The following is a 24,564-nucleotide window of genomic DNA, read 5'->3' on the forward strand; positions in this document are numbered from 1 at the left end:
GTCATGTGTGGATAGTGTATGTTTAGGATAGAGCTTCCCCAAGTGTAGGCCCCAGAACCGGGAGGGTCATCAGAACCGCGGGCGCTGCTTAGAACGGGGACTCTCAGGCGCTACGCCAGACTTATGGAGACCAAACCTTGGGGATGAGGCCAGGAATCTGTGTTTTCACAAATCTGCATGTACTTCAAAGACTGAGGGGCACTGTCCTGGGATGTCAACAGTGGTTTTCTCAAGTAGGGGAACTGGGGAGATTTTTCTACTGTTAAATATGTGTTTTTTCTTTAAAGTTTTTACACGAACATCTATTATTCTTATAATAAGGGGAAAAAGTTACTAAGAAATGGATAAGACAGATTTATTCTATGGTACGTTAGGAATGATTTCCAGACGCAAGGAACAAAATGAAAGCACCACTTGTAAGGAATTTCAAGTTGTCAAATAAATAACCTAAAAATTGAGCAACACAGAGCCTGTGAATTGTGTATATTAATGCATGGCCAAACATCAGCATTCGAAGAAGAAATTACTAAGAAATGTATTTGGAATGAACCTGAGGCTAGAAGGTCAACAGTGAACACAGTTGTTATGCATTTCTGAGCTGCCAGGAAAAAAAGAAAAGCTTTTAAATCCGCGGCAAAGAAGGACTAAACTAAAATCCCTAGGCATGGATCAGGCAGGATTTGTGTTCAAACTTGGGAAGACACAGGGAAGGGACTTCTGAGAGTCTGCTGTCCCCTCAAGCCTGTTGCTGGTGCAAAATGAATCCATTCTCTGAAAGAAAGATCTTCCTTCCAGTCTGCATGTCCACCTCTATGAACATGCAGGTCCATCTGTTTCCTCTGGGAGAGCTGATCTCTTATTTCAAAGAAGGGCAGCACAGCAGCCTCACTCAAGTTGAAACTTTGTTGAGGGGGATAAAATAATTCCTTTACTTTCACAAAAGGTCTACCGACCCATAGCTATACCCAACATCCAGGTGGCTTTCCTCAGCACACTACGGAGCTGCTGTGAGGCAAGGACAACTTCTGTCTCATTCCATTTTTCTGAGTCACAGGATTGGGTCATGCATGGATCCTAGCTTCCCTAGCTATTCCCAGAATAGTTGTCCTTGCCTCACAGCCATATTCAGTTATTCTAAGCTCTCCAGACACACCAGCCTCTCTCTTGCCTCTAGACATTGGATCATGCTTTTCCCACTGCCTGGAAGATTCTTTCTTTCCACCTCCTTGCCTACTGGTACACAACAGTCAGGAATCCTCTTGGGAATTACTTCTTCTGTCTTCTTAACATCTCCACGCTCCAGAGCTCTCTATCACGGTGCTTATCTGCCTGTTTACAGGTCTGTGTCTCCCCTGGAATGGATGTTCTTTGAGGGGGAATCTATGGGCAGTAGCCAGTGCAATGCCAGGCACATAGTTGTTTGATAAATATTTCTGAATGAATAAGTGAATGAATGAATCAGTGAGGCCCAATTTTTCAGTATAGGGAGAATATCTCCCCGCCCAAGAGGCCTTAACTGAGGCTTTTCTTCATGTCATGATCCAAATCACCCAAGACAAGAGGAAACACCCACAGATGGGAATGTTTAAACTTGCAACAAAGGGTCTTGTATCCACCAGCTCCCCCACTACTGCTTACAGAGGCAGGCCAAGCCCAGGTGCCTGGAAGGCACTGTGCCCAGGGACCCAGCTCCACAGTGAAGTCTCTCCCCTGTAACTCCATTTGGAAGTGAGGGCGAGTTTCAAGCTAGAACAGGAAATAAATGTGGGTTTTTCATTCATCCGTCGCCCGCTGCAGAAAACCATCTATTGTCCTGTTTCTGTCTCCATCCATTTCTGCCTCGATCTTCTGCCCAGCTGGAACTGGAGGTCTGACCACAAAAGGTCCAATCCATTCCCCATGGCGCCCCAGGCCCTGCTCCTTCTCAGCCCTTGTTGACTGAGTCAGCTGTAGTCTTGGGGCTGAGAAAAACGAGCAGTGACATCTCTAAATTACACCAAAGTTGGCCTTTTCTGCTTTCACTCTGTTCCTTGTGGCTCCCTTTGAACAGGGCTGTCAGCAGAGATACTGACCAAAAACACGTGGTCTGAAGGGAGAAAGTAGCTTTCTTTACAGCAAAGAGAGCCGTTTTCTGCTTGTCAACACGTGGTCTACTCTTTAAGCTAAGACATGACCTCTGGCCTCGACTCAGTGTGCAAACACACACATCACATAAACATTTGTGCGGTTAACCCTCATTTCTCCACACTTCACAGAGAATTTTATCTCTCCCTTTCTCATTTTCCAGGTAGAATTGGGACAGCTGTCACAGAATTTGTCAGCCTCGGGAAACTGACTCAGGGAATTTTTGTGCAAAGGAGGAGAGGCGTGGAGGAGCTCAAAGAGCACAGGCTCAACGTCTGCGTCTACTCTGCACTGGCTGTGGGACCTTACACAAGTTGCTTCGTGCACTTCAAGGAGCAAAGCTGTCCAGAAACGACCCTGGTGCCCACTCTGGACAAGCAACAAGCTAAAGCCTGGGATGGGTGGCTAATTGGGTAAGCCACTTCCCCAACTGGAGGTTCCACTCGAGCACTACTCCACATGGGGTCAGTGTATCCTGACCCTATCCAGGGTCACATTCTACGGGCCCAAGGTCACTGGTATGCTGGAGCCAGCTCCTACTGCTTCGTGAAAGCCAAGTGTTAAACAGTCAAGAATTTTGCAAGTTGGCAGCTTGTAATTTGCCACTGCGGAGGCATTTACACCAGAGAGAGCATCAAACCCTACAAATCAGGGCTCCCCTTGTCCCCAGGAGCCAGTTTACTAGTATACCACTGCCCCAGGCATCTGGCTTTGGACATCTGGAATCTCAGATGACTCCTATAAACCTGGGTACCTGCACTCAGGCTGCCAGATACCCTCAGAAGTCTGATTACCTGTCCACTGGCCAGCTAAGAAGGGAGAACCATGGGAGCAGAGTGTCTTCTCTGGCAAACCTATCCAGCGTGCTCAGCTGTCTGCACAGGCCCTAGCACCTCTCTCTGCAGGATGCTGGGGAATGGGGAGCAGTGCTTCTCATCTTTGGCTGACCCCTGGCTCGTATGTGTCCTTTCCTCTGCCTCCAAACAGCCTATTCCTTAACCCATGCCATGTGCTATTTTGAAATCCATCCAGAACCCTAGTACATGGTAGATGGCAATGCTACAGGAACTCAACTTACATGACGCAGTCTGTACCACAAGTAGACTACAAGTCTTGCACGGTGCTTGGCCTCAGTTTCCTCAATGGTACAACAGGGACATAAGATTGGTTGCTCAGGGTACGTGTGGTTTCTGCACGTGAGCGTGCTATGCAAACAGCAAAGCCCCACGGAAGCTAAACATTCGCCTATGTTACGGTGCAGAAATCACTGAAGAGTCCTAGGGTTCAGTACTGCCACTCTTCTACCTGTGTTACCTTGGGCAAGTTACTTAACTTCTCTCAATTTCGACTTCCCCACCTGAGAAATGGGTGTAGTACCGTATAGGGTTGTTATAAGACCTGCACAGGACAACAACGAGAGCCATGTTTGGCTTAGATCCTGATACTCATTTGATGTGGAAGGCTAGCAGAACTTGAAAATTCCTCAATTCTCCCACTTCTAGGGTGCTAACTCAAGCTGAAATGCCAGATCCTTTAACGTTCTCGAATAATTAAACATAAGTTCGGTCTGAGGCCAAAAGTACAAAACAATAAAGCCCTAGGAAACTTTCACATTGAGAACTGCAGGGTGATAAACTCAGGGCTAAAAATATTGCTTCCTCTATAGGCTAAGATGCCTTTATTCGCTGGATGTATATCATGGAGGGCATTTTTGCATATATATGTATTTGGCAAAGAACCAAAACAACTCAATTATGTTTTATCATTAATTAAACTTTGCAGAAAGAGGGCAACACTTGCTAATGGTGAATATAAGCTTTCATTAGACTTAGTCAAAATAAGTTAGAATTAACTCTGCTCAGTTGTGAATAGAAGTTTTGAGTTTTTTATTTGAGTATATTTAAAATGTCATTGCATGTATGAGCAAATGCAGAAATAGAGTCACTGTCTTTTCTCACTCTCTCTTTCTGCCTCTTTTTACTTTTTCTCTCTCTCCCCTCCTCCCTTTTAACCACCCCATCTCTCTCCCCCCCCTTTACACACACACACACACACACACACACACACACACACACAATCCATCAGCATCAAATCTATCACGATCTGCTAAGGATGCTTATATGACCTGACATAATGGTTGACTGCCAAGCAGTTTATCTGGTAGGCTCACTGCCACTGTGGAAAATTAAAATTTGCTGGAAATATCCAGACTGATCATATAATGGTCTGTTAATTCCTTTCTAACAACAAACCAGCTATGGTCACTTAAATTAGTAACCAGTGAATACCTTAGCCAACCAGCCATAGACCTGGTTAGAATTCAAGTCAAAGAATATTTGAGTCCCTATTATGTGTTAGGCACTGTACTGGATCACTCACTACCCTTGGTAAATTACAGTTAATGGGAAGAAAAATACAAAAGAAAGTATATTGCTGCTCAAAATGTGTTGTGTCATCAAAGAGGTATAAACAAATATATAAAGGAGCTCAAACAAAAATTCCATGGAGGAGACCGACTGCTATATTTAAAACAGAACCTTAAACCAACAAGAACCTACTGTATAGCACAGGGAACGCTGCTCAATATTTTGCAATAACCTAAATGGGAAAAGATTTGAAAAAGAATAGATACATGTATATGTATAACTGAATCACTTTGCTATACACCTGAAACTAACATAACATTGTTAATCAACTATGCTCCAATATAAAATAAAAATTTTTTTAAATACAGGCTTTAGCCCAGCATTGCCCAATAGAAATATAACACGAGCCATATAACTAAGTTAAAATTTTCTGGTAGCTACATTAAAAAAAGTAAAAAACAAAAAAACAAAAAAACATGAGATTAATTTTAATCATAGCAATATATCCAAAATAATTTTATTGCAACATGACATCTACATGAGGATTATTAATGAGATACATTCCATTAAAATCCTAACTTACATCTCAATTTGGACATTATATTTTCAACAAAAGTATTTAATCTGTATTTAGATTAAAATTTACAAGATAGATTCAATATCTTGTAATAACCCATAATGGAAAATAATCTGAAAAATATATATAGATGTATAACTGAATCACTTGGCTGTTCCCCTGAAACTAACTATATTGTAAATCAACTATACTTCAATTAAAAAAAATTTACAGTTGAAAAGTCAGATTCACATGCAAGTTGTTCCAGTAACTGGATCAAGCAGTAGTTTTTAAGTTTAAATTAAAATTAGTTAAAATTTAATAAAGTGCAAAAATCCAGTTCCTCAATCACACTCACTACATTTCAAGAGCTCAACAGCCACACGTGGTTAGAGGCTGCCATGCTGGACAGAGTAGACGTGGAACTTTCTTCAGTGATGCAAATGTGCCATTGGATGTACAACCTTAGAATGTAAATGGGGTGGCCCTATGGAGTGGGGATGAAGAGGGCGTGTCCCAGAAAGAGGGAAGAGTTCAGAGTCATGGAAATATGAAATGCATATGTACAACTAGGGTTGCTGAATGTAGAAATAAATTCTCCTGGTCATCTCACCAAGAAAATTTTGAGCACTAAGCTTCTGGACATCTTAGATCACCTATATTCAAATTTCTCTCCTATACAATAACCAATGGTAACTTTTAGTCACTGAATAAAGCTGCTACTTGTTTGAAAATGGGGAAATGAAACAGATACACGTTTTTGAGAAGAGGCATGTAGTTAGACTTGAATAAAAGGTGTGAAAAAATGGATTTTAAAAGGCTGAGGATGATTATATGAAATAAATCAGGCAACAGAATGGGGCAAGGTACCCTAAGTCTACATTTCGGTAGAAAGGTGAGATGGAGTAGTGCTCGATGGGGATGCATTTAGTATCAGCTTTCTGGTCCAGCTTCTGGGGACGCAGCTTGGCACCCATGGGTTCGCAAAGTGTTGCAAAGGACCGTTAAATGGAGTAAAGCAAATTTAATCCCAAGGCCATGAGGCTCCTTAGCACCTGTTTGCATAGGTGCGCATAAAGGGGAGATACAGAGTTCTTGGATGTGGGGAGACCTCTAACCATGGTATACATCCAGAACCCTGAGAAATATTTAGGACCTGCCATAAATTGTCCTCAGGTGTGACTTACATTCATGACACAATCAAAGTAGAGTCCTGGTTGAGTGGTTTTCATGATTTGGTCTAATGATTTCTGTTGATTCCCTTTACAAAGAGTACATGGTCCCATTACGTATTTCTTCCATCCTGGGTTAAATATGTCCTTCTAAAGGCTCATTCTACCAATTTATAGGGGATATAAAAAAAGGAATTTCAGTAAAATGTACTTTCATTGGTTTTGATGAAAAGGGTTTGTGATGAAAATAGAATCTCTAACAAGCACTTCATAAATGACTTGTCTTTCAAACTTAATATAAAACAGAATAAAATACATCTCCAAAAGACCTCCTTGCTGCCTCACAGATTTCAAGTCCCTTGCTCTCAATCACCTCAAAAATCTCTATAGACGCAATCAAATATTTATCAGTGAAAATTGGTAAAACTGAGAAATTATTTATGGCCCAAATTTTGAAATAGTCATACACTGAAGGGGGAGGATGAAAAAAAAAAAAGGTTATGTTGGGAACTACACATTTCTCTCCAGGGCACATACTCCCAGATCCTCCCTGCTGTCTAGAATTCAAAAATGGGAAGGAAATCACAGGTTTGAGGAAATGTGTTCACAGCTGGGTGTTTTACCCTTTTTTCAGAAACACTGAGAGATATGATGGAAAACCAGCCCCCAAATTCTAATAATTTAGCTACTTACCAATTAATTATTTTGCAGATAGATAAAATATTCGTATATCAAAACTTCGCCTAATACCTAGAGCTGCCTGCATAGCTTTTTAGTGAATATGCAATTCTACATGGCATGGCCTTCAACTGTGAAAAACCTCCCACGGGGGCGAATTCGCTGCAGCACCTTGCTTTTGATATCGCTACCCTTTAGTATACGGGTCCTCATTCTTTAAAGAAATTCAGATTGTGATAAAATATGACAAAAAAGAAAATAAAGAGACAAATACTTGGTCTCCATTCACCATCCTGAATTGTAAGACCAAAGTACTTTCCTGCCAACATGCCAGCTCTTCTGCCTTTTATAATAATTTTATACTTAAACTTAATTTTTCCCAACATTGTATTATGAAATTTCCAAACGCGTAGGAAAGTTGAAAGAAGTTCACAGTGATCAACTGTGCTCATCACCTAGATTCCACCATTAACATTCTGCTCTGCTTGCTTTGTCATATATCTATCCATTGATCCACCCCCTAACCATCTTATTTCTTGGCACATTTCAAGGAATTAAACTTAGTTTTAATGATATTTTAAAAAAGTAATTTCCAGCAAGGACATTTCACTCCATGCAAGAGAATTCTCAGGTTGCACTCAGTAGCCCTGAGCCTACTGGTTAAGAGTGCAGACTGTGAAATCTCAAAGAGGTGGCACAAAGCGTGCCTCTGCAGTTAAGTGTGTGATTTCGGACAGGTTACACCGTCCCTCTGAGTCTCATTACCCTCATTTGGCACCTTGGAAGATGGTCCTCGGGGGGTTGTTATTATGAAAATTCAACATAATAGGTGAAAAGTGCTTACACTTTACTGTGACAAATAAAGAATTTGTGATGATTTTTTCTACTCTTCTCTAATCCTGTGAGATCAAGGCCTCTGTTTCCTTTGCCATTAAATCAGCAGCCCCTTGCACAGTGCCTTGTAAATAGCAGAGGCTGCATATATACTTATTGATATGAATTGGGTTAAATTTCAGAGGTTTTCCCTCCTGGGATGAAACAAGTACTTATTATTGGAGAGAGGCAAGTGCAGTGGCTTCAAAGGCACGAGGCGTAAGAAAGTTAGTTGAGGAAACGAGTTGGGAGCAGGAGATGAGACAAAGAGAAAAAATCTGGCCTGCAAAGCAACAGCGTTTATATCAAGTTTAGTGATAGAGCAGAATTCATCAGTGCCCAGTCCCAGTCCGTTGCACCTCACCTTTTCAGTGCACACCAGCTGCCACGATGCCTAAAGGCTCTCCCGCAAGCCTCAGAAGGCCGTCGTGCCTGTGCACAGAACACAGGGCATGATGGATGTGCTGGGGAGTTTAGACTTCCGGGAGCAGCCCTCAACCAGACGGATAGGGCTGGTATATAAATACCCCAGCTCCCTCCTCCGTGGACAGGATAACCCTGAGAGTGTGTCTTACACCATTTTCTAGCCTTTCTCCGTGGGATTACAATCCAGTCACCCACAGTGGTAAACAGGCCTCTCAACTGGCTGCTTCCCCTTTCCTGCGTCACTCCTTCACTCCCTTACCAGTATTACTGGTATAGAAATTACCTACATTTGAATTCTTGTCTCAGGGAACCCAAAGTAAGACAACTGTCTTTATGCCCACAGAATCTCTTCTTCAAATGACATTCTACACTGAAATCTGATATGTAATATTTATATGATTAGAGCTGCCTGATTCGTAGAGTTTGGGTGGATGGGAGTGGTGACGTGTGGAGGCCAAAGCCCTGCCTCCTGGGTCTCTTTTCCCTTCTCCCAGCCTCCCCAGCACTCAGTGAAGACTCCTATATCTTCTCACAGCTCGACAGAGCCTTGCTTGTCAGCTACAGGCAGAGTTGATTAGGATATGATATAAGATATAAAGAGAAGAATAAGGGGAATGAATAAAAACAAGCAGAGACAAAGAGGGAAATATGTTCCTTCAAAGGCCTAAGAAGCATGGACAAACACATAATTCTTGAAAGGCAGTGCAGTTATTCTGTAAAAGCCACCGGGAGGTTTGGGAGGCTCTCACACCATTATGATGTTAGTACACTACTGCACTTAGAAAAGCTGCTGTTTGTAGAGAACCCAGGTTGAAACCCAGGGTTGAACCCAGGTGGGCAGTACATAGGGGCTAAGGAGAGAGAAGTCTTCAGCCTGAAAAACAAATTGTGTTCTGAGGCTGTAACAAGTAAGAAACCATGCAGAAGAATGTCCTTAGTTAGCTGCATACTTATTGATCCATTATGTATCTCAAGGAAAGAGCCTTGTGAAAACTCTCTAAATATACTGAGGGGGGACAAATGTATGGGGCTGAGGAAGCTTTAGGATGACTACATAACTTACTGTCCAAAGCTGGACAAGTTTAAGGGGAAAGGTGGTGCTCATAATAATTACACCAGGACAACCAAATTTCCAGGCAAGTGAGATGTGATAATACACCCTTGTTGTAAACTAATTAATAGAATTGAAATTCTAATACTGAAAGTACTGTAGTTTAGTGGTAGGCAGGGGAGGATAAAGTATTTTAGCTCAGACCTCCTTAAACGTGAGTGTGCATCAGAATCACCTGGGATCTCTTAAAAAATGCTGGTGCTTGGTCTTCACCCCCTGACCAACTGAGTCAATTTCTGAGGGTGGAGACTGGCATCTGTATTTTAACTGCCCCAGGTGATTCTGATGCACAGTGAGGGCTGAAAACACCAAGCGTACATGAAGGAGGCCTGCAGAACAAGGGTGCAACTTGTGTCTCAAACTGTCTGGGGGCAGAGTCTTGCAGACTTGAGGACTCTGGCCCCTTGGCGAGTGCTGTCCTTGGCTTCAGGGAAACCTACACAAAGGCGATGACAGAGGCTAGGGCTGTCCAAAGGGTCAGGGCACGTCAGCTGTACCACTGTCCTCTGCCAAGAATATGGTTTTCCCGACCTCCCCTTGGCTATCCCTTTCTCATTCTTCCCGCCCCCACTCAAACGTCAGGGACACGACCCAGCTGCTCCCGGTCATTTGTGCCGAGATTCCCTCCTCCCTCTTCACCCTGGTCCTGCCATTTACTCTTCTTCACATCACCCCGTGTCTGTTACTCACAGCATTTGTTATCCTCTGGAGTTTTCTCATTTATTTACTCATTGAAAAAATCTATCTCCCCACTAGAACACAAGCTCTGTAACAACAGGGGCTTGGATGCTTGTCCACACCTCCACTAAACCGATCTCAATCTTGCAGTCTGGCATATAACAGGTGCTCCTTATTGATTCAATGAATAGATAAACAATCCAATAGCACCAGCCATTCAGATCATCCGCTCAACTAACCACCATTGCTCAAATTCCGAGATCATTGAAAAATATGAACTGGTGAAAATTCAATTCTCCATGTCGGCTTTCCTATGGGGAGAGGATGTGCTGACCAGGCAACATCAGTATTTCTGCCTATTTAACAGTGACTATTTCTTCCTGGAAAAGTTGTTTCTCTGATTCATGTGACAGTGCTTTCTGGATCTGGTTAGTATGGTTTAGTTCCTTTGATCTACTTTTGCTTTTAGAGAGCTGACCCAATGGTGCTCCTGGACCTACACATTTGAAAACTAGGATCTAAATAAAAGGACACATACATCATCCTGGTATACTAAGGGGACTTAACTGGCTGATGGCCTGGGCATCATCTACAAAAGCGGTGAGTCTATTTCTTAACCAAAGACATCCTCATGTCACAACTCTTACATCATTATCTACCATGTAGATCTCAAAATCATGACAAAGGTGGTGTTGTGTTTTTTGTAAATTCCCTTTTTCATGACCTTTGACATTCTTTTCTTGGCAAAAAAAGTTTGGCCTCTTACCACAGAGGACCTGAGGCCAATTCCTGCTGGTCGCCAAGCCAGTCGGAGTCAGCTTGTCTCGTGTATGCTCATCTCACAATAAAAGCATGCTTTAGCGGTTTTCTTTTGTCTGACTTACCTTGCCAACATCTCTTGGGAAAGGTTGTCTCTGATTCTCTGGAATTAAAATGGGAGATACCACAATGGACCTCTTTTGTCTTGGGACAGGAGAAGTTCTTTCAAATTTAAATATATCCTAAAAGAGAAAAAACAAATCAATTGACTAAAATCCCCCACGGAGAAGATGTATCAGTCTGCTCTGAGATATGGCTCCTTTGTTGTGAAAGCATACAGCTGTTTGGACATTGTTAATTTTATTCTATCAAACCTCATTAGCGTTAGCAAGTACATCATTAGAATTATACTAAAGCTGACATTGTGATTCACAATGACTATCATTAAGCTGTTTAATCCCATCTTCTGAATCATTCTATTCACAGTGTCAGTCTTGATTTATACATCCTTCCATGCTTGTGTATTCCATTCTTAATCTGTCAAGTGAGGAGATTACTTGGCTGGTCACTAACCCACAGAACTCGCTGGGTACAAGTGTGACTCTCCTCACGGCCAAATGCAAGGTCCTCACAATCACAAATGAATAGGGATGAGGGGTAATCACAGCATTCCAAACACAATGTTCCATAATGTCAGGCATTATGGAGACTCTTAGTCAATGTTCTGTCAAAGTCTGTTTGCTATTATTAGTGGGTCCACTACCGGAACTCACTCCCCACGCAGTATGTCCCAAACTGCAATCATTGGAACAACACTGTGAGAATTTCTGTCTCATCTGTAATTCACCTTTTTAATTGAATAAATGGATGCAAAAAGGGAAACTTTGTGTCATTATTTTAAATATAGTACCAGTACGGCTTCTCATAAAAAGTACGAAAACATAAAAATAAACAATGAGATCAATGATGTTATTAAATTTGAGCTGGACTTAGGTGGGTGGAAAGTTTCCTCTTTTTGAAAGGGAGATAAGAAAAGGCTAGAGGGGTGTTAAAGGGTTGTTAGCACTGAACTGAGACTTTCTCCTTGACCCAATCAGAGGACTTAAAGAGAATTAAAAATGGGATATCATTTTCAATATATAAACCAATCATATTCAATACCACACACTAAGATTACCTGAGGTACCACCAAAAGCAAGCATCTCAAACTCTGGACAATAAGTTCCTATGAAAATCATGTGGCAAATTATATTTAAACACCATCACTGACCCATGCTCCATAAAAGTGTATGCATGTACATGTATATATGTTATATGATAGTGATATGGCTTTATACGTATATGATAGTTTTATTTTTATTATTTTAAAAAATATCTACTTATTTATTTGGCTGCAGCGGGTCTTAGTTGTGGCACATGGGATCTTTAGTTGTGGCATGAGGCATCTTTAGCTGCAGCATGCGGGGATTTAGTTCCCTGACCTGGGATCGAACCCAGATCCCCTGCACTGGGAGCGCAGAGTCTTAACGACTGGACCACCAGGGAAGTCCCAATATATAATAATTTTAAAGGAAATTCTATATAAGAAAAGTCAAGTAGGAAACAAGACCAGAGAAGGCTATGAAAATGTATATAGTCTTTCTCTTGATTTTGGTCAGATTGTAAACTGATGTTATTCTTGTGGAAAGTAATCAGGCAGTATTTATTTCTCAAGAACCTTACAAGTGTACATATCCCTTCACTCTGTAATCTCACTCCTAGGAATACATCCAAATGCTAAATTCAAAAGAGGAAAAAACTGAAAGCAGGAAGATGTTTAGTGAGACACTATTTATAAAGAGCAAAAATGGCAAACCACCTGAATGTTCAATTGCAGGAGAAGGTTAAATTTGGGTCCATCAGCAGGAGACACTCTTAGGCGGTCACCAATAAGGCAGTTGTAAAGACCACGTTCTAACCACTATGATCATCATTTGACTGCTTCCACAATCACAACCACAAACTATTATAATAACAACAATTTATTAAACATGTGTTGGGCCATGTGCTATGCACTTTACAGGTGTCTTTGCTAATATTTGCGATAAACTTCTCAAGTACATCCTAGCCGTCCTTAACCAATGAGAAATGTTAAGCTCTGAGACGTTATATAAATTGCTGCAATTCACCTAATTAGCTGAGAGAATATGTAAGATAATATGTGTAGGAAAATACGGAATACCATATTGGCTGCCCTCTACTTTATATAAACTATACTGAACATAGAAGAATAATATTCAAAACCTCAATGAATAAGTCCAAATAAAAGACTGCTTGGGGACTTCCCTGGTGGCACAGTGGTTAAGAATCTGCCTGCCAATGCAAGAGACATGGGTTCGAGCCCTGGTCCGGGAAGATCCCACATGCCACAGAGCAACTAAGCCTGTGTGCCACAACTACTGAAGCCCGTGTGCCTAGAGCCCGTGCTCCACAACAAGAGAAGCCACCACAATGAGAAGCCCGTGGACCGCAACGAAGAGTAGCCCCCGCTCGCCGCAACTAGAGAAAGTCTGCACAGCAACGGAGACGTAACATAGCCAAAAATAAATAAATAAAATAAATTTTAAAAAAAACAACCAACCAACACACCAACCAAATAAATAAATAAATAACCCAACCCCAACCACGTAGAAAACAGCAGAGAAAGAAAGAGAGAATGGGACAGTGAGAAGACAATGAAAAACAGAGTGGATTACATCCATAAAACACTGATGTATAACATCTGTAAAGAGGCTTATTAGGGAATATGAAAAGAACAGAAAACATGCAAAATACGTGCAATATACGAATCTTATTTACAATAAAAAAAATCTTGAAGCTTGTATGAAGGAAAGTCTAGGAAAGCACTTTGAAAACATTTAAAGTCCTATGCAAATGTAAGGGATTGGTGATTCTATCCTATAATAAGAGCAAAAGTAGGTTTCCATTCATTATGACGGTATGTGTGAAAACGTATGTAAAGTAATGAAAAGCATACTCATTGTCAGTAACAAACATCCCATTGTTTGCAGTACAGGACTTACTTGTGTTTGCAAGCCTGTGAATGGGTGACAGGTGACCAGAGAGGTAAGGTTCCTGAGTCCCCATTTCTACCTCTGGCGTCCTCCCAGCTTACCAGCTACTGAAGCCCCACACTGCCAATCCATTTCCTTCCCCCTCATAGCCCAGCAGCTTGGTAATAAGGACACCTGTGTAAACTCCCTGGCTCTAAAGTACCTTCGAAGAGAAGCAGGAGGCTCTGAGTCTCAGGATAGGAAACAGCATCCGGAAAGGAGGGGGTGGAGGTAGAGTGACCCATTGTAGAGAGGCCTCCGTGTGCACAGGACTCTCTGAGCCCACCATGGTGGGCAGGACTGGGGCATCCTTTTTCTTCCAACTCAACTTTTTTTGTGTTACAATGGCAGGGACCTCAACAAAAAATTGGTCCATGACCATGATTCTATGTCTGCGGCTCCACTTCTGTCTTTGTGATTTATGTGTGTCTCTATTAACTACGTGTTTGTGGACAGATGTCTACCTTTGGTCAGGTCTGTGGTAATAAGTCTGTCTGTGTGCTCTGAGGCCAAGTGCTTTTCTGTGACTGGGGCCATGGGGGAGCCACAGCATCTAATTTGATTGACAAATACCATATGCACATCTAGGCATGTGTGTGTTTGTTTGTATCTGTCAATCTATAATGTGAAGCCTTTGAATGCAACAGGATGTGGCCGTAACCTCAAAGAAAGACAAGATGGAAGCAGTGAGGTTTAAAAGTATGTGACTAATTCAAGAGATGTTTACAGAAGAAGAGACAGAGGTGTGGGAAAGAACAGAGCATCAGGCTAAAGGAGAGGCTGTGTTAGGACTCCCTGTCTTCTGGTGTTGCCATTACCAAGTGAGAAGTAAAACACTGCCTGCTATATCAGTAAATAAAGGATCTAGCCAGCACGTTATAGCTGCCTGGATGGTGCAGCCCAAGGAAACTCACACAGGATGCTGGCCCCAGATAGCTGAGGTGCATATCAAAGGAATGATTTCAGTGAACCCAGACTCTTGCATCTTCCCATACATAGAAAAGTGCTAAATCCCTTAACTTGAGATATCTAGTTTTCTTTTATTAACAGTAACCTTTTGTTCCAACTACCTGGTGTTGTTGAAAAACCTCCTCTATATCCTGGCTTCCCCCCCTTCCTCTTCCGAACAGTTTTCTCAGCCTATATCTGAGATGCTGTCTCTGGGCTTGAAGTCCTAAGAATGTTCACCATATAAAACATAACTTTCAACTTTTAAGTTGTGCATCTTTTTTTTCAGCCGACACAAGACAGTGGGTAAATAGGAAAAAGGCAGTTCTGGGCACAGATGATGGGTGTTGTGACTTTGAGGGCAGCCAACATAGTTTTCTAGAGGCTGTATAAGTAGCTGCATTCGGGAGGGAGAGATGAATGGGGACAAGAAGTGTCACTCACGTACAAGAGCAGCTAGACGTGAAGGAGGAGCTGACACCATCCAGGTTATGTGGAGGGAAAAGGGAGGAACTCAATCATCCGATGAGTTTCTAAAAGGCCAGCAAAGGCCAAAGAAAGGTTAGGTGGCAAAAGGAGGAAAACCAAAAGGACAAAGAGATGAGGATTTCAAAAAGGAGAGAGTGCACGGCCATATCACACAACTCAGGCGTCCCCTCCAACAGGCTGAACACTATGAGGAGGCTGTCGGGCTGACGATGAACAGGTAACTGAGGACTTTAGGAAGACAACTTTAAGACTGTGTTAGGGTCCAGGGTCAGAGGAACCAATGAGAAGTGAGGGCTTTGGTGAGGAAAGAAAGAAGCTGGAAGAAGTTGGAAGTTTGTCAGCTCAAGGGGAGACCAGGAAGGGTGCTGGGCTGCGAGGCGGGGGTCAGAGGCAGGCAGCCATAGAATTGGGTGAATGAAGACACAGACGGGAGGTGACCCCAGAGGGAGACGGATGGCTGAAGGCGGTGGGAAGGGAGTGGATCAACGGCACGACCAGCCCCAGAGAGGACAGGGAGGGCTTTAAGGGGAATTTCTCGTTTGTAAATGACGATAACTCTCCTGTGCTCTTGGTTATCAGAATGAAATGAGAAATGGCACTTGAAGGTGGTCTGCACTCTCCAAAGAATAGCACAAAAGTGAAGGATGGTCTTATTCATACCAGGGCAGCGGATGTGAGGAAATGAAGACAAGCCACTCGGTGCCTTTTAGGAGTGAGTAATTCAGCTGTGGGTGGCCTGACGCCAGATCTTAAACAGACACTTGCAGACACGCAGCCACCTCCAGATTTCTAGACTACTAGACACATGCACACTTACATCAAAGTTCTCTCTCACCAAACACAAACACTCATGCACTCGTGCACGTGTACACACTCAGAATCCATTTGATAGGGTCACACACATACACTGACACACACACACTCATTAACAGATGCACATGCAACAGACACACATCACATGCCTAGACCCAAGGACACACACAACACACCTTCCCCCTGCAAACCAACACAGTTCCCTCAGCCACAAGAACACACGCAGACACGGGGCACGCAGAGGCAAGTGCACGACTAGCCATGCGCCTTCAGTCGGTGACCAATGATCCATCCACGTCTTTGAGCCTGGAAAAGCCGGAGGCTTGCGGGCGCCTCATCCAATCTTGCTTCAGTCAAAGGGCAGAACTCTGTCCTCTGGCAGACTCACTCATGCAGCGTTTTACTACAGGGAATTGTCACCCTTACATAAATATCTCTCGTCTCCCATGGGCTGACTGGGGCCTGTGTCTTTCTGTCGAAGGGTGTTGGGGTTTACAGTCTCATTTGCTTTCCTCCCTGATTCTCAATCTCAGGAGAAATTGGCAGTGCATTAAAAGCAAGTTTCATGCTACATCACACAGTCCCAAAGAGCACCTTGGAAATAATGAGGAGGCCCCTGCAACTGTGAGGGACAGGGGAGGGGTTGGGGGTGGGAGGGGAGGATGGGGGCCAAGGGAAGGAGGAAGCAGAAAGGATGAAGAACGTGACAAGGAGAGAAAGAGTGGATTTATTTTCATTCATTCATTTCTTCAGAAACTATCTGTGGATCCCTTCCTTCCTGCCAGGAGTAATTCTCGGCATCTGGGAGAGTGCAGTGCCCTCATGCAGCTCACATTCTAGATGGAGGAGACAGACAATGAACACGGTCCAGGAGAACAGATACGCAGGGAGGGCTCACTGTGCACAGAGGAGGGGAGGCCGGGACGGGCCCACTGGGAAGGCGGCCTTGGAGGATGAAGCAAGGAAGGCACCCTGTGGCAGGACAAGGCACCAGCAGCAGCAGGAACAGACCCTGGCAAGTGTGCGCTGCAGGGAGGCCTGGCCTGGAAGAGCGGGGGAGACAGTCCAGGGAGCTGGTAAAGGGAATTCAGACCCTGCGTGGCCAGCCACATAGACTGCAGAGAGCCCTTGGGCTTTTACTCTGCGTGAGATGTGGGTCATGGGAAGGTGTTTTGTTTGTTTCTTTTTCTGGGCGGGTTTTAAGCTGAAGAATGACATGAACCCACTTACATTTACATATATATCTACACACACATATTTCATGTTGGCTGCCTTGTGACGAACAGATTTTCAGGGTTAGAGTAAAGAAATGTTTATCTGTTGGGTTTCTTTTTTCCAACCCTGTCTTCACAGAGCACTGAGATTCCTCCTGAAATGCAAATCTGAGCTTTCGATCTGGGGAGAAGGAGAGTTGGGGGTCAACTTTCCCTGGTTGGAGTCCCTCTATCCTCCTTCCTTCCCACAGTATTTTTAATGTATTATCTAGGTACAGTTTAAGTACCGTTACATTTACCCATTTTAAGGGGGCAATGCAACGATTATCAGGAAGTTTACAGAGTTGTGTGATCATCACCACAAACTAATTTTAGAACATTTCCACCAGCCTCCAAAGAAACCTCATGCCCATATGCTCACTCCCCTGTTCTAAGCTCCAGCCGCCGGCAACCATCAATCTACTTCCTGTCTGTACACATCTGCCTTCTCCAGACATGTCATAAAAGGGAATCACAGTATGTTTTCACAGTATTTTCATGGACTCTGCCTCCACTTCATAGTTGATTTGAAGATCATGAAGCAGAAAGGGATACAGTTAGTGGTAAGGGGTGTGTAAGGCCAGCCCCCCGCCTCCAGGTGCGACCATGGTCGGGGGCACCCAGAGTCCCAACTGGCCCCAGGCTGGCCAAGAGCCCTGCTGTAATCGCAGTCCGTGTCTCCTCCGTTCACCTCTTCCCACTGCCCCCTCCTGCTGCCCTCATCTCTCTGTGGATGCAGACACCCCTCCCCTTCTCCACAAAGATCTCTGAGTCGCAAGGTTTGTTCCCAGGGAAACCACCTAGGACACCGTCAAGGCAAGAGCTGTCCAGGGTAGAGACGAACTGGGCTGGTGTCCCAGAAGTGAAGGGGAACAGAAAGGTTTGGGCCCAGACTGGTGTTCTACAGCTGGGACCGCTCTCCATGTTTTGGCTGTCACTGCTGCCTCCCTCCACGTCCAGCTGAGGGCTGAAAAGTCTTCCAAGAGCCACTCCAAGAAAGTAGTGAGATTTGAGAGGAATAGCCCTGCCCTCTTCACAGTGAACCCAAGGCCAGACAGCAGCTCGGACCTGTCTTGCTACCTGGCAGAGGGCCCTCATGAGCCAACACCCAAAGGGGCAGGAAGTGGCCAGAGAACTCATATGTGCCCGCCCTAGCTCATGTCTCTGCATTAGGTAATAAATGCGAGAGAAAAAGAGCAACAATTTTATAAAGAAGCCACAAGCCACTGCCTTTGTTCTCTCTCCAACTCTGTAACTTTTGGGCAAAATTATGTGCTAAGAGAAGTTATTTTAACAGGGAAAAGCATCGTAGATGCTGGCAGCATCCCTCTGGCTGAAGCAGGGAGTGCAGGGAGGGCAGTGCCACCTGAGACTTTTCAGCCTGGCCTGACTGTGGACAGTCTTGTAGATCATGTTGGGAAGGTCTGATGTGCTTCCCAGGCAGCGGGGAGCCTTTACCGGTTTCGTGCAAAGGTATGATGCTTTGAGTTTGAATTCCATGTCTGGTTGAAAGATCATGAGAATTATTCCTTTGATGAGTTTGAAGCCTGGGTTCTGGACTCAAGTCTGAAGGTCACAGCCTATTCCTTTTTTACCTTTCTAATCCTAAAATATACTTGGCATTGTGGCCCTGGACTCACTGAGTCTGCCAAAGGAAACACTGCTATTTAGTGAGTAGCTATTATGTGCCAGGCACTGTGCTAGGCACACTGTGACATTATCTCATTTAATACATCCAAGAACTCACAGGTAGAACCACCATGCCTGTTTTCCTGAGGTTCAAAGATATAAGAGACTTATCCGAAGTCACTTAGCTCTTAAGTGAGAGATGGGAACGCAGGCCTCTGATCCAAGCAGGATGCTACTCACCTCCCCAGGGCTGTGCGTGGAGAGAGCTCCTTACTCAAGTATAACTGGAGAATCACAACTCTAACTATCGCAGAGGATACGTAGCAAATGTCAATCAGCCTCCGGCTAAAGGGAGCGGCTATACCTTTACTGCAGGGGGACAGTTTAATTGTCTGTAAATTTCTGCAAATGAATGGAGCAGCAGAAATCAATCTCCAATTTATCCCATTCTTGCAGCTGATCTCAATGTGCTGAAAGGTGCTGGGAGGAGGGTTCTGTGCTGCTCAGTTCGTATTTCATATGCAATCAAATGCACCATTCAGCCAGCGTTGCTGTACCTGGGATGAGATTTAAAGTTTGCTTTATTACCTTCTGGGGCTGAAGTTTGCCTACTTAACGGAAGAAACAGTCCACAAACACCAAACTTTCAGTGGCAAATTTAGGAAGTCGGAGGGCCAATATAGTAAGTTTGCATCATTTCCAGCTATCTATTTTCCCAATATTCTGGAGGCCAAATGTCAGCTGACCTGAGTCATCTGTTGCAGGTTTACAGGACAGAGTTATGCTGACAATAAAATGGGGCGATATGGAAATTGTCCATTAGTATGGAAATGTGTATTGTGGAGCTAATTTTAAAGCTGGGGTGGGGTGGGGAGATGATGGCTGGTGGACTCCTAGGGTGCGGCGAAGCCAATCTACTATAGTAAATTATGCCACACCTGCTTTTCAAGGCCTGCTGGCACACAGCTGGGAGAAATGGGTGCAGACCACTGTTCCCGAGAGTCCCCAGGCACCACGGTTTTCCAGAAGTGACCACCAGTGACATCAGAAATGATTTCTCTAGTAACGAGTCACTATCAGGGGCTCTGGGGATGTCTGATCCCAAAACAAGAAACCTCACAGTGACTGACAGTCCATAGCAGAGCATCTGAATGATTAGCACCAAAGAAGTAATAAATTCCCAATAAAAATAAATGTGACGGTCATTTCTGTTAAGTATGTTTAGGGTGGAAAAGAAATGGCTTTGGCCAAAGTAATCAACAGAGAAAAGAAAGTTTTACCAGAGGAGTTTGCAATTTGAGTGATGACTCCAGAAGTTCTCTGTCCAGCAGCCAAATAGATCTTCTGAAACATTCTCCTTCCTCTCATTAATGCCGTTATTTGCTTCCCCTTGCGAAAGGATGAAGCCGCCAATGTTACCAAGGCCAGCGAGGGCCAGCAGGCTTGGCTCCCAATGGCGCTCCGACTTCAGGAGCCCTTACTGTCCTCCTGGGCTGTGCTTCTGCAGCACGAGCCTCCTCGGCATCCTCAGGTCGCAAATGCTGGCTTCAGGGCTTTCCACCTACTGTTGTTCCTCATCATTCCTCCCTTCTTGTGCCTGGTTGACCCCCCGGATGCATCCGTGTACTCCCAGCTCAAGCACCCCTTCTAGACTCCTTTAGTCTCTTTTGCTGGGGGGGGGGGGTTGCCTGCAGCCTGCCCGTTACATCCAGAGCTCTTATTCAGCTTCTCATTAATCACACATCCATTCAGTGTTTATCAATGTCTGCCTTCCGCACAGGCTACCAGCTCCATGAGGCCAGGCAGCACGTCTTCCTGGTTTGCCGCTGTGTCCCCCGGTTCCCAGTACAAGGCCAGGCACATAGCATGCGTCCATTACCTGGATAATCCAGGTAATGGGCTTAGCATAGTGCCTGGTTCAGGGTATCTGCTCCACAGTTATGTCTGATAAGTACATGAATAAGATGCCTATGATTCCATGTTGATTTCCTCCTCAAGCCAAAAATAGCCTCTGTAACAAGACAATCACCACACACTGTTTGGATTCTTTGGCCCTTCAGTGCTTTGTGAAGTCACTGAGTCTATAGAAATTTTTTAGAAAATTCACCCCTTGGACTGCCCGGCAGAAGACCACAGCTTTCTGGAAGAAATGACAACTGAGCTGAGACCTGAAGGCCAAGCGGGGTTCATCCAGGGATACGAGGAGGAGAGAGAGTTCCTGGCCAGGGACCAGCAAGTGAAAGGGCACAGAGGCAGAACATGGCCAAAGACCAGAAGGGCTGAAGCAGAGGGTAGGGCTCCAGAAGCTTTGGGAAAGGCTGGAAGGGGAGGAGAGGGCAGGCCTCTTCCATTCTCATGGGACTGTTCTGAATCCTGAGGACCATGAGAAGCCCCTGAATGGTTTTAAGCAAAAGTCTGGGATCTGACCTTGTCTTTGACCTTGCCCTGTCAGAGCTGAGGGGCCACCCCTGCAGAACACATTTTCTTAAATAAACTTTCCTTCATGATATTTGTTATCCTTACTTGAAAAGTTGGACTTAAAAATAAAACACAAGTAAAACACCCTCCCCCCGCCCACACATATTCTACCACTTACTCTAAAACATCAATTTCCCCATGTTAGAACTGCTAGCTGAAAAATAAATAAATAAAGGCAAACGCTTTGGATGAAAATTTGCCAAATCACACTTCCAAGACGGAATTGCCTTCGAAATATTTCATGAATCTAGCAGGAGCAGTAACAACACAAATCAGAACTTGCTGGTTTCAAAAGAGGTGAAAAATGTTTTAAACATATTTACATTCTTTAGTTAGAGGTCCATTCAACCACGTGTGACGGTGATGGGAATATAATGGAGACAATTTTCCTTTATCTGCCCTGGCATTGATAAAATATTCATGTTAAAGAGCTACTTCTGAACACCTGGAGGCATCTTGCAGAGTGTTACAGATGGGCTTATTTTTCTAACACACATATGTAGTCCAGCCTCAACAGCTGTATTCATCTCAGTATGTATTCAGTATGCGTGAGCACGTAGCCCAGATCCCAAGCTTTCTGGTTGGCATGAGCTCATAAATGTGTGATTGGCCTTCAAAGAAAGTGCCTGTTAGAAAACCCCCATGTGGAAAAACAATGCTTTGCAATTCAGCGCGTACGTATTGGGCGTTCGTCAAATGCTTTTCCAGTGCAAGTTTCACAATTAATGATAGTGACTATCCTGTGGGTACCTCAAACACAACATGTCTTAAATCAAATTGAGTCCTGTCCTTCCACCCACTCTTGCCCAAACCCATAAGGTTTCTGGCTTCCCTTTTCTCAGCTGTTGAAGGGCTAGACGCTTATTTCCTATGGATGGTTTACTTCGTTTCCGCCATACTGCACTCCCAAGTGGTTGCCAACTCCTACAGATTCCACCCAGGGGATTTTCCCTGGAATATATCCCTTCCTTCTCTAGAACCATGTTCCCTGACATGTTGTCTACTCTCCTGTAGCTCACCTGCAGGTTCTTCATGACTCATTGTTCCTTTTTATATAAGAGCCCCCTGGATAGTAGAATCACAACCAGGACCTCAACACTCTTAGTCTGGTCTTCCCAGAAGCAGACACTGAGATAAGAATTTGGGGGCAAATAGTATTTTAATATATTTTCTGAAGTTTCTATAATGAACCTATTCTATTTACAATCAGTACAAAAAAAAAAAGAATTCATTTACTCACAACCCTGTATCAGACCAACAGAAATACTATTCTAAATATATACTATATAGAATAGTATTTCTGTTGGTCTGATACAGGGTTGTGAGTAAATTAATTCTTCCTTCCTGGTTTTAATATACTTTTTGCTCAAGTTGAAATTGGTCTGAATAATTTTGTATCTTGTGTTTTGAACCTAATGATAAATAGCAAGTTTTCTTCTCGCCCATGTTGCAAATTTTGTAAACATCATTTGGTAGCTGCACAATACATCATGGGGATGCATCAGCCCGCATTTAACCATTCCCCTGATGTTATGCCCATACGTTTAGGTTCTTCCAATTCTGTTATTAAAATGCAAATAAAATATCATTGTATGTAAAGTTTTCTTTGCTTACTTGTTTGTTTTTCTCTAAACAGGATTCCTTAGAATGGACTAGCAAAAATGGGGTTACTAGGTCAAAGTTGATGAACGTTGTAAAGGACCCGTCCCATGTTGCCAAACCCCCAATCACCACTGGAAACAGATTTGATCTTGCCATGGCTGAGCATCCCCAAGTGGTTCCAACACATCTCTCTGGCCGCAACTCCTATAGCTCCAACCATACTGCTTTTGCCCAAACTTGCCAGACTCTCTGGTGACTTTACACCTTCATTGTCCTGTGTTCCTCTAACCTGGCTCTTCTCTTCTCACTCACCTCTAGTCCTGTCTACCTGACTGATAACACGCAGAAACACACACATACACCACCCACCACAGGCGCCTATTATATACTATGCGTGTCATCCTCCAGTTCAGGGTACATAGTAGTTACTGGATAGTCTCTGTTAACTCTGGCTTTCTTCTGCCAGGTCGCACTAGTATGCAAATGCATGCTTTAACTTTTAAACTTTAATAATAAAGGTTATTTAATAACTATCTATTTGTTTAATGAACGCCATCAAATAGCAGATGGCAAGCTGGTAGTATCTCTTTTCTTCTTTTTCCAAAGGAGTTTTTGAGTTTTCCATTCCGTAAGGCAACCTCACAGAAGAGGAAACTCTTTCATTTTTACATAACACCTGATGCATTTAATCATCGGATTGGACGGGACATCGCTCTCCCCTCCCTTGCAGCTGAACTGCCTCATTAAATGGCAGAAGACCGTGCTGGCTGTGGCTGTGGATGGTACAGCCACCCTGCAAATGAGGTTTGGCTTCACATGTGCCCGAGAGACTGGGTGATGATGGATGCCTCTGGGTTATTCTAGGATGGACTCAGAGAAAAACCCTGTGTGACTTTATCAGGTCCAAAACCAAGTGCTTCTTTACTTTCTTAAACCAGCTTCTCAGGCAGAATCTTATGGTGATCCAGGGAAAGGAGGGCCCCTAATCAAACGTTCCCAATAGCAGGGGGAACAGCGTGTTCCTGTCTCAGATAAAGTAATGGAGGGAGGACATTTAAGGCAGTGTCCTGTACGTAAGAAAAGGGAAAAGTACATATCACCAGGACTCATTCTCTGGATTTAGTCAATTTTTGAGACCCTTGTTCCTCCTGTTTTTATCTGCTTTCTTTCTTTTTGTTACTTCTTGATGTTACGGCTGCAAACTCTAAAATTAGAAAGCTGTTTCCCACTCTGGCCACAAAGTCGATTGCCTCCTTTGTCCAACCGATTTTCAAATATCCTTTATGACTGAAACTCAAGATTATTTTGCTTAAGGAGTTATTCTCAACATTTAACCTAAATCATCCTCTTTTCTTCCCCTCTGTAATTTATTTTCGTTCATTGAACCTCCCCCAAACTTTCAGTACTATTCCTCTTCCTCTTTTGTTAAAAACATTTTAATTAAGATACCAGGATTACATGAGCCTACTTAAGCAATATCTCCCTTTTATCTAGCTCTCTTCAGTGAAGTCCCGAAT

At 43.6% G+C, this 24,564-nt stretch overlaps 1 protein-coding gene across 1 annotated transcript in view; it reads right to left on the reverse strand.

Moving 5' to 3' along the window:
* CDH13 (cadherin 13) overlaps positions 1–24,564 on the reverse strand; it is a 1,013,556-nt gene that overhangs the window by 548,312 nt on the left and 440,680 nt on the right. Inside the window, exon 4 of the mRNA XM_029206203.1 lies at positions 10,869–10,985. Coding sequence (XP_029062036.1) covers positions 10,869–10,985 — 117 coding nt within the window. The remainder of the gene's footprint in view (positions 1–10,868; positions 10,986–24,564) is intronic.

Source organism: Monodon monoceros, unplaced genomic scaffold (genome assembly GCF_005190385.1).
Source record: "Monodon monoceros isolate NGI ecotype Baffin Bay Population unplaced genomic scaffold, NGI_Narwhal_1 Super_Scaffold_10, whole genome shotgun sequence".
Lineage (NCBI taxonomy): Eukaryota > Metazoa > Chordata > Mammalia > Artiodactyla > Monodontidae > Monodon > Monodon monoceros.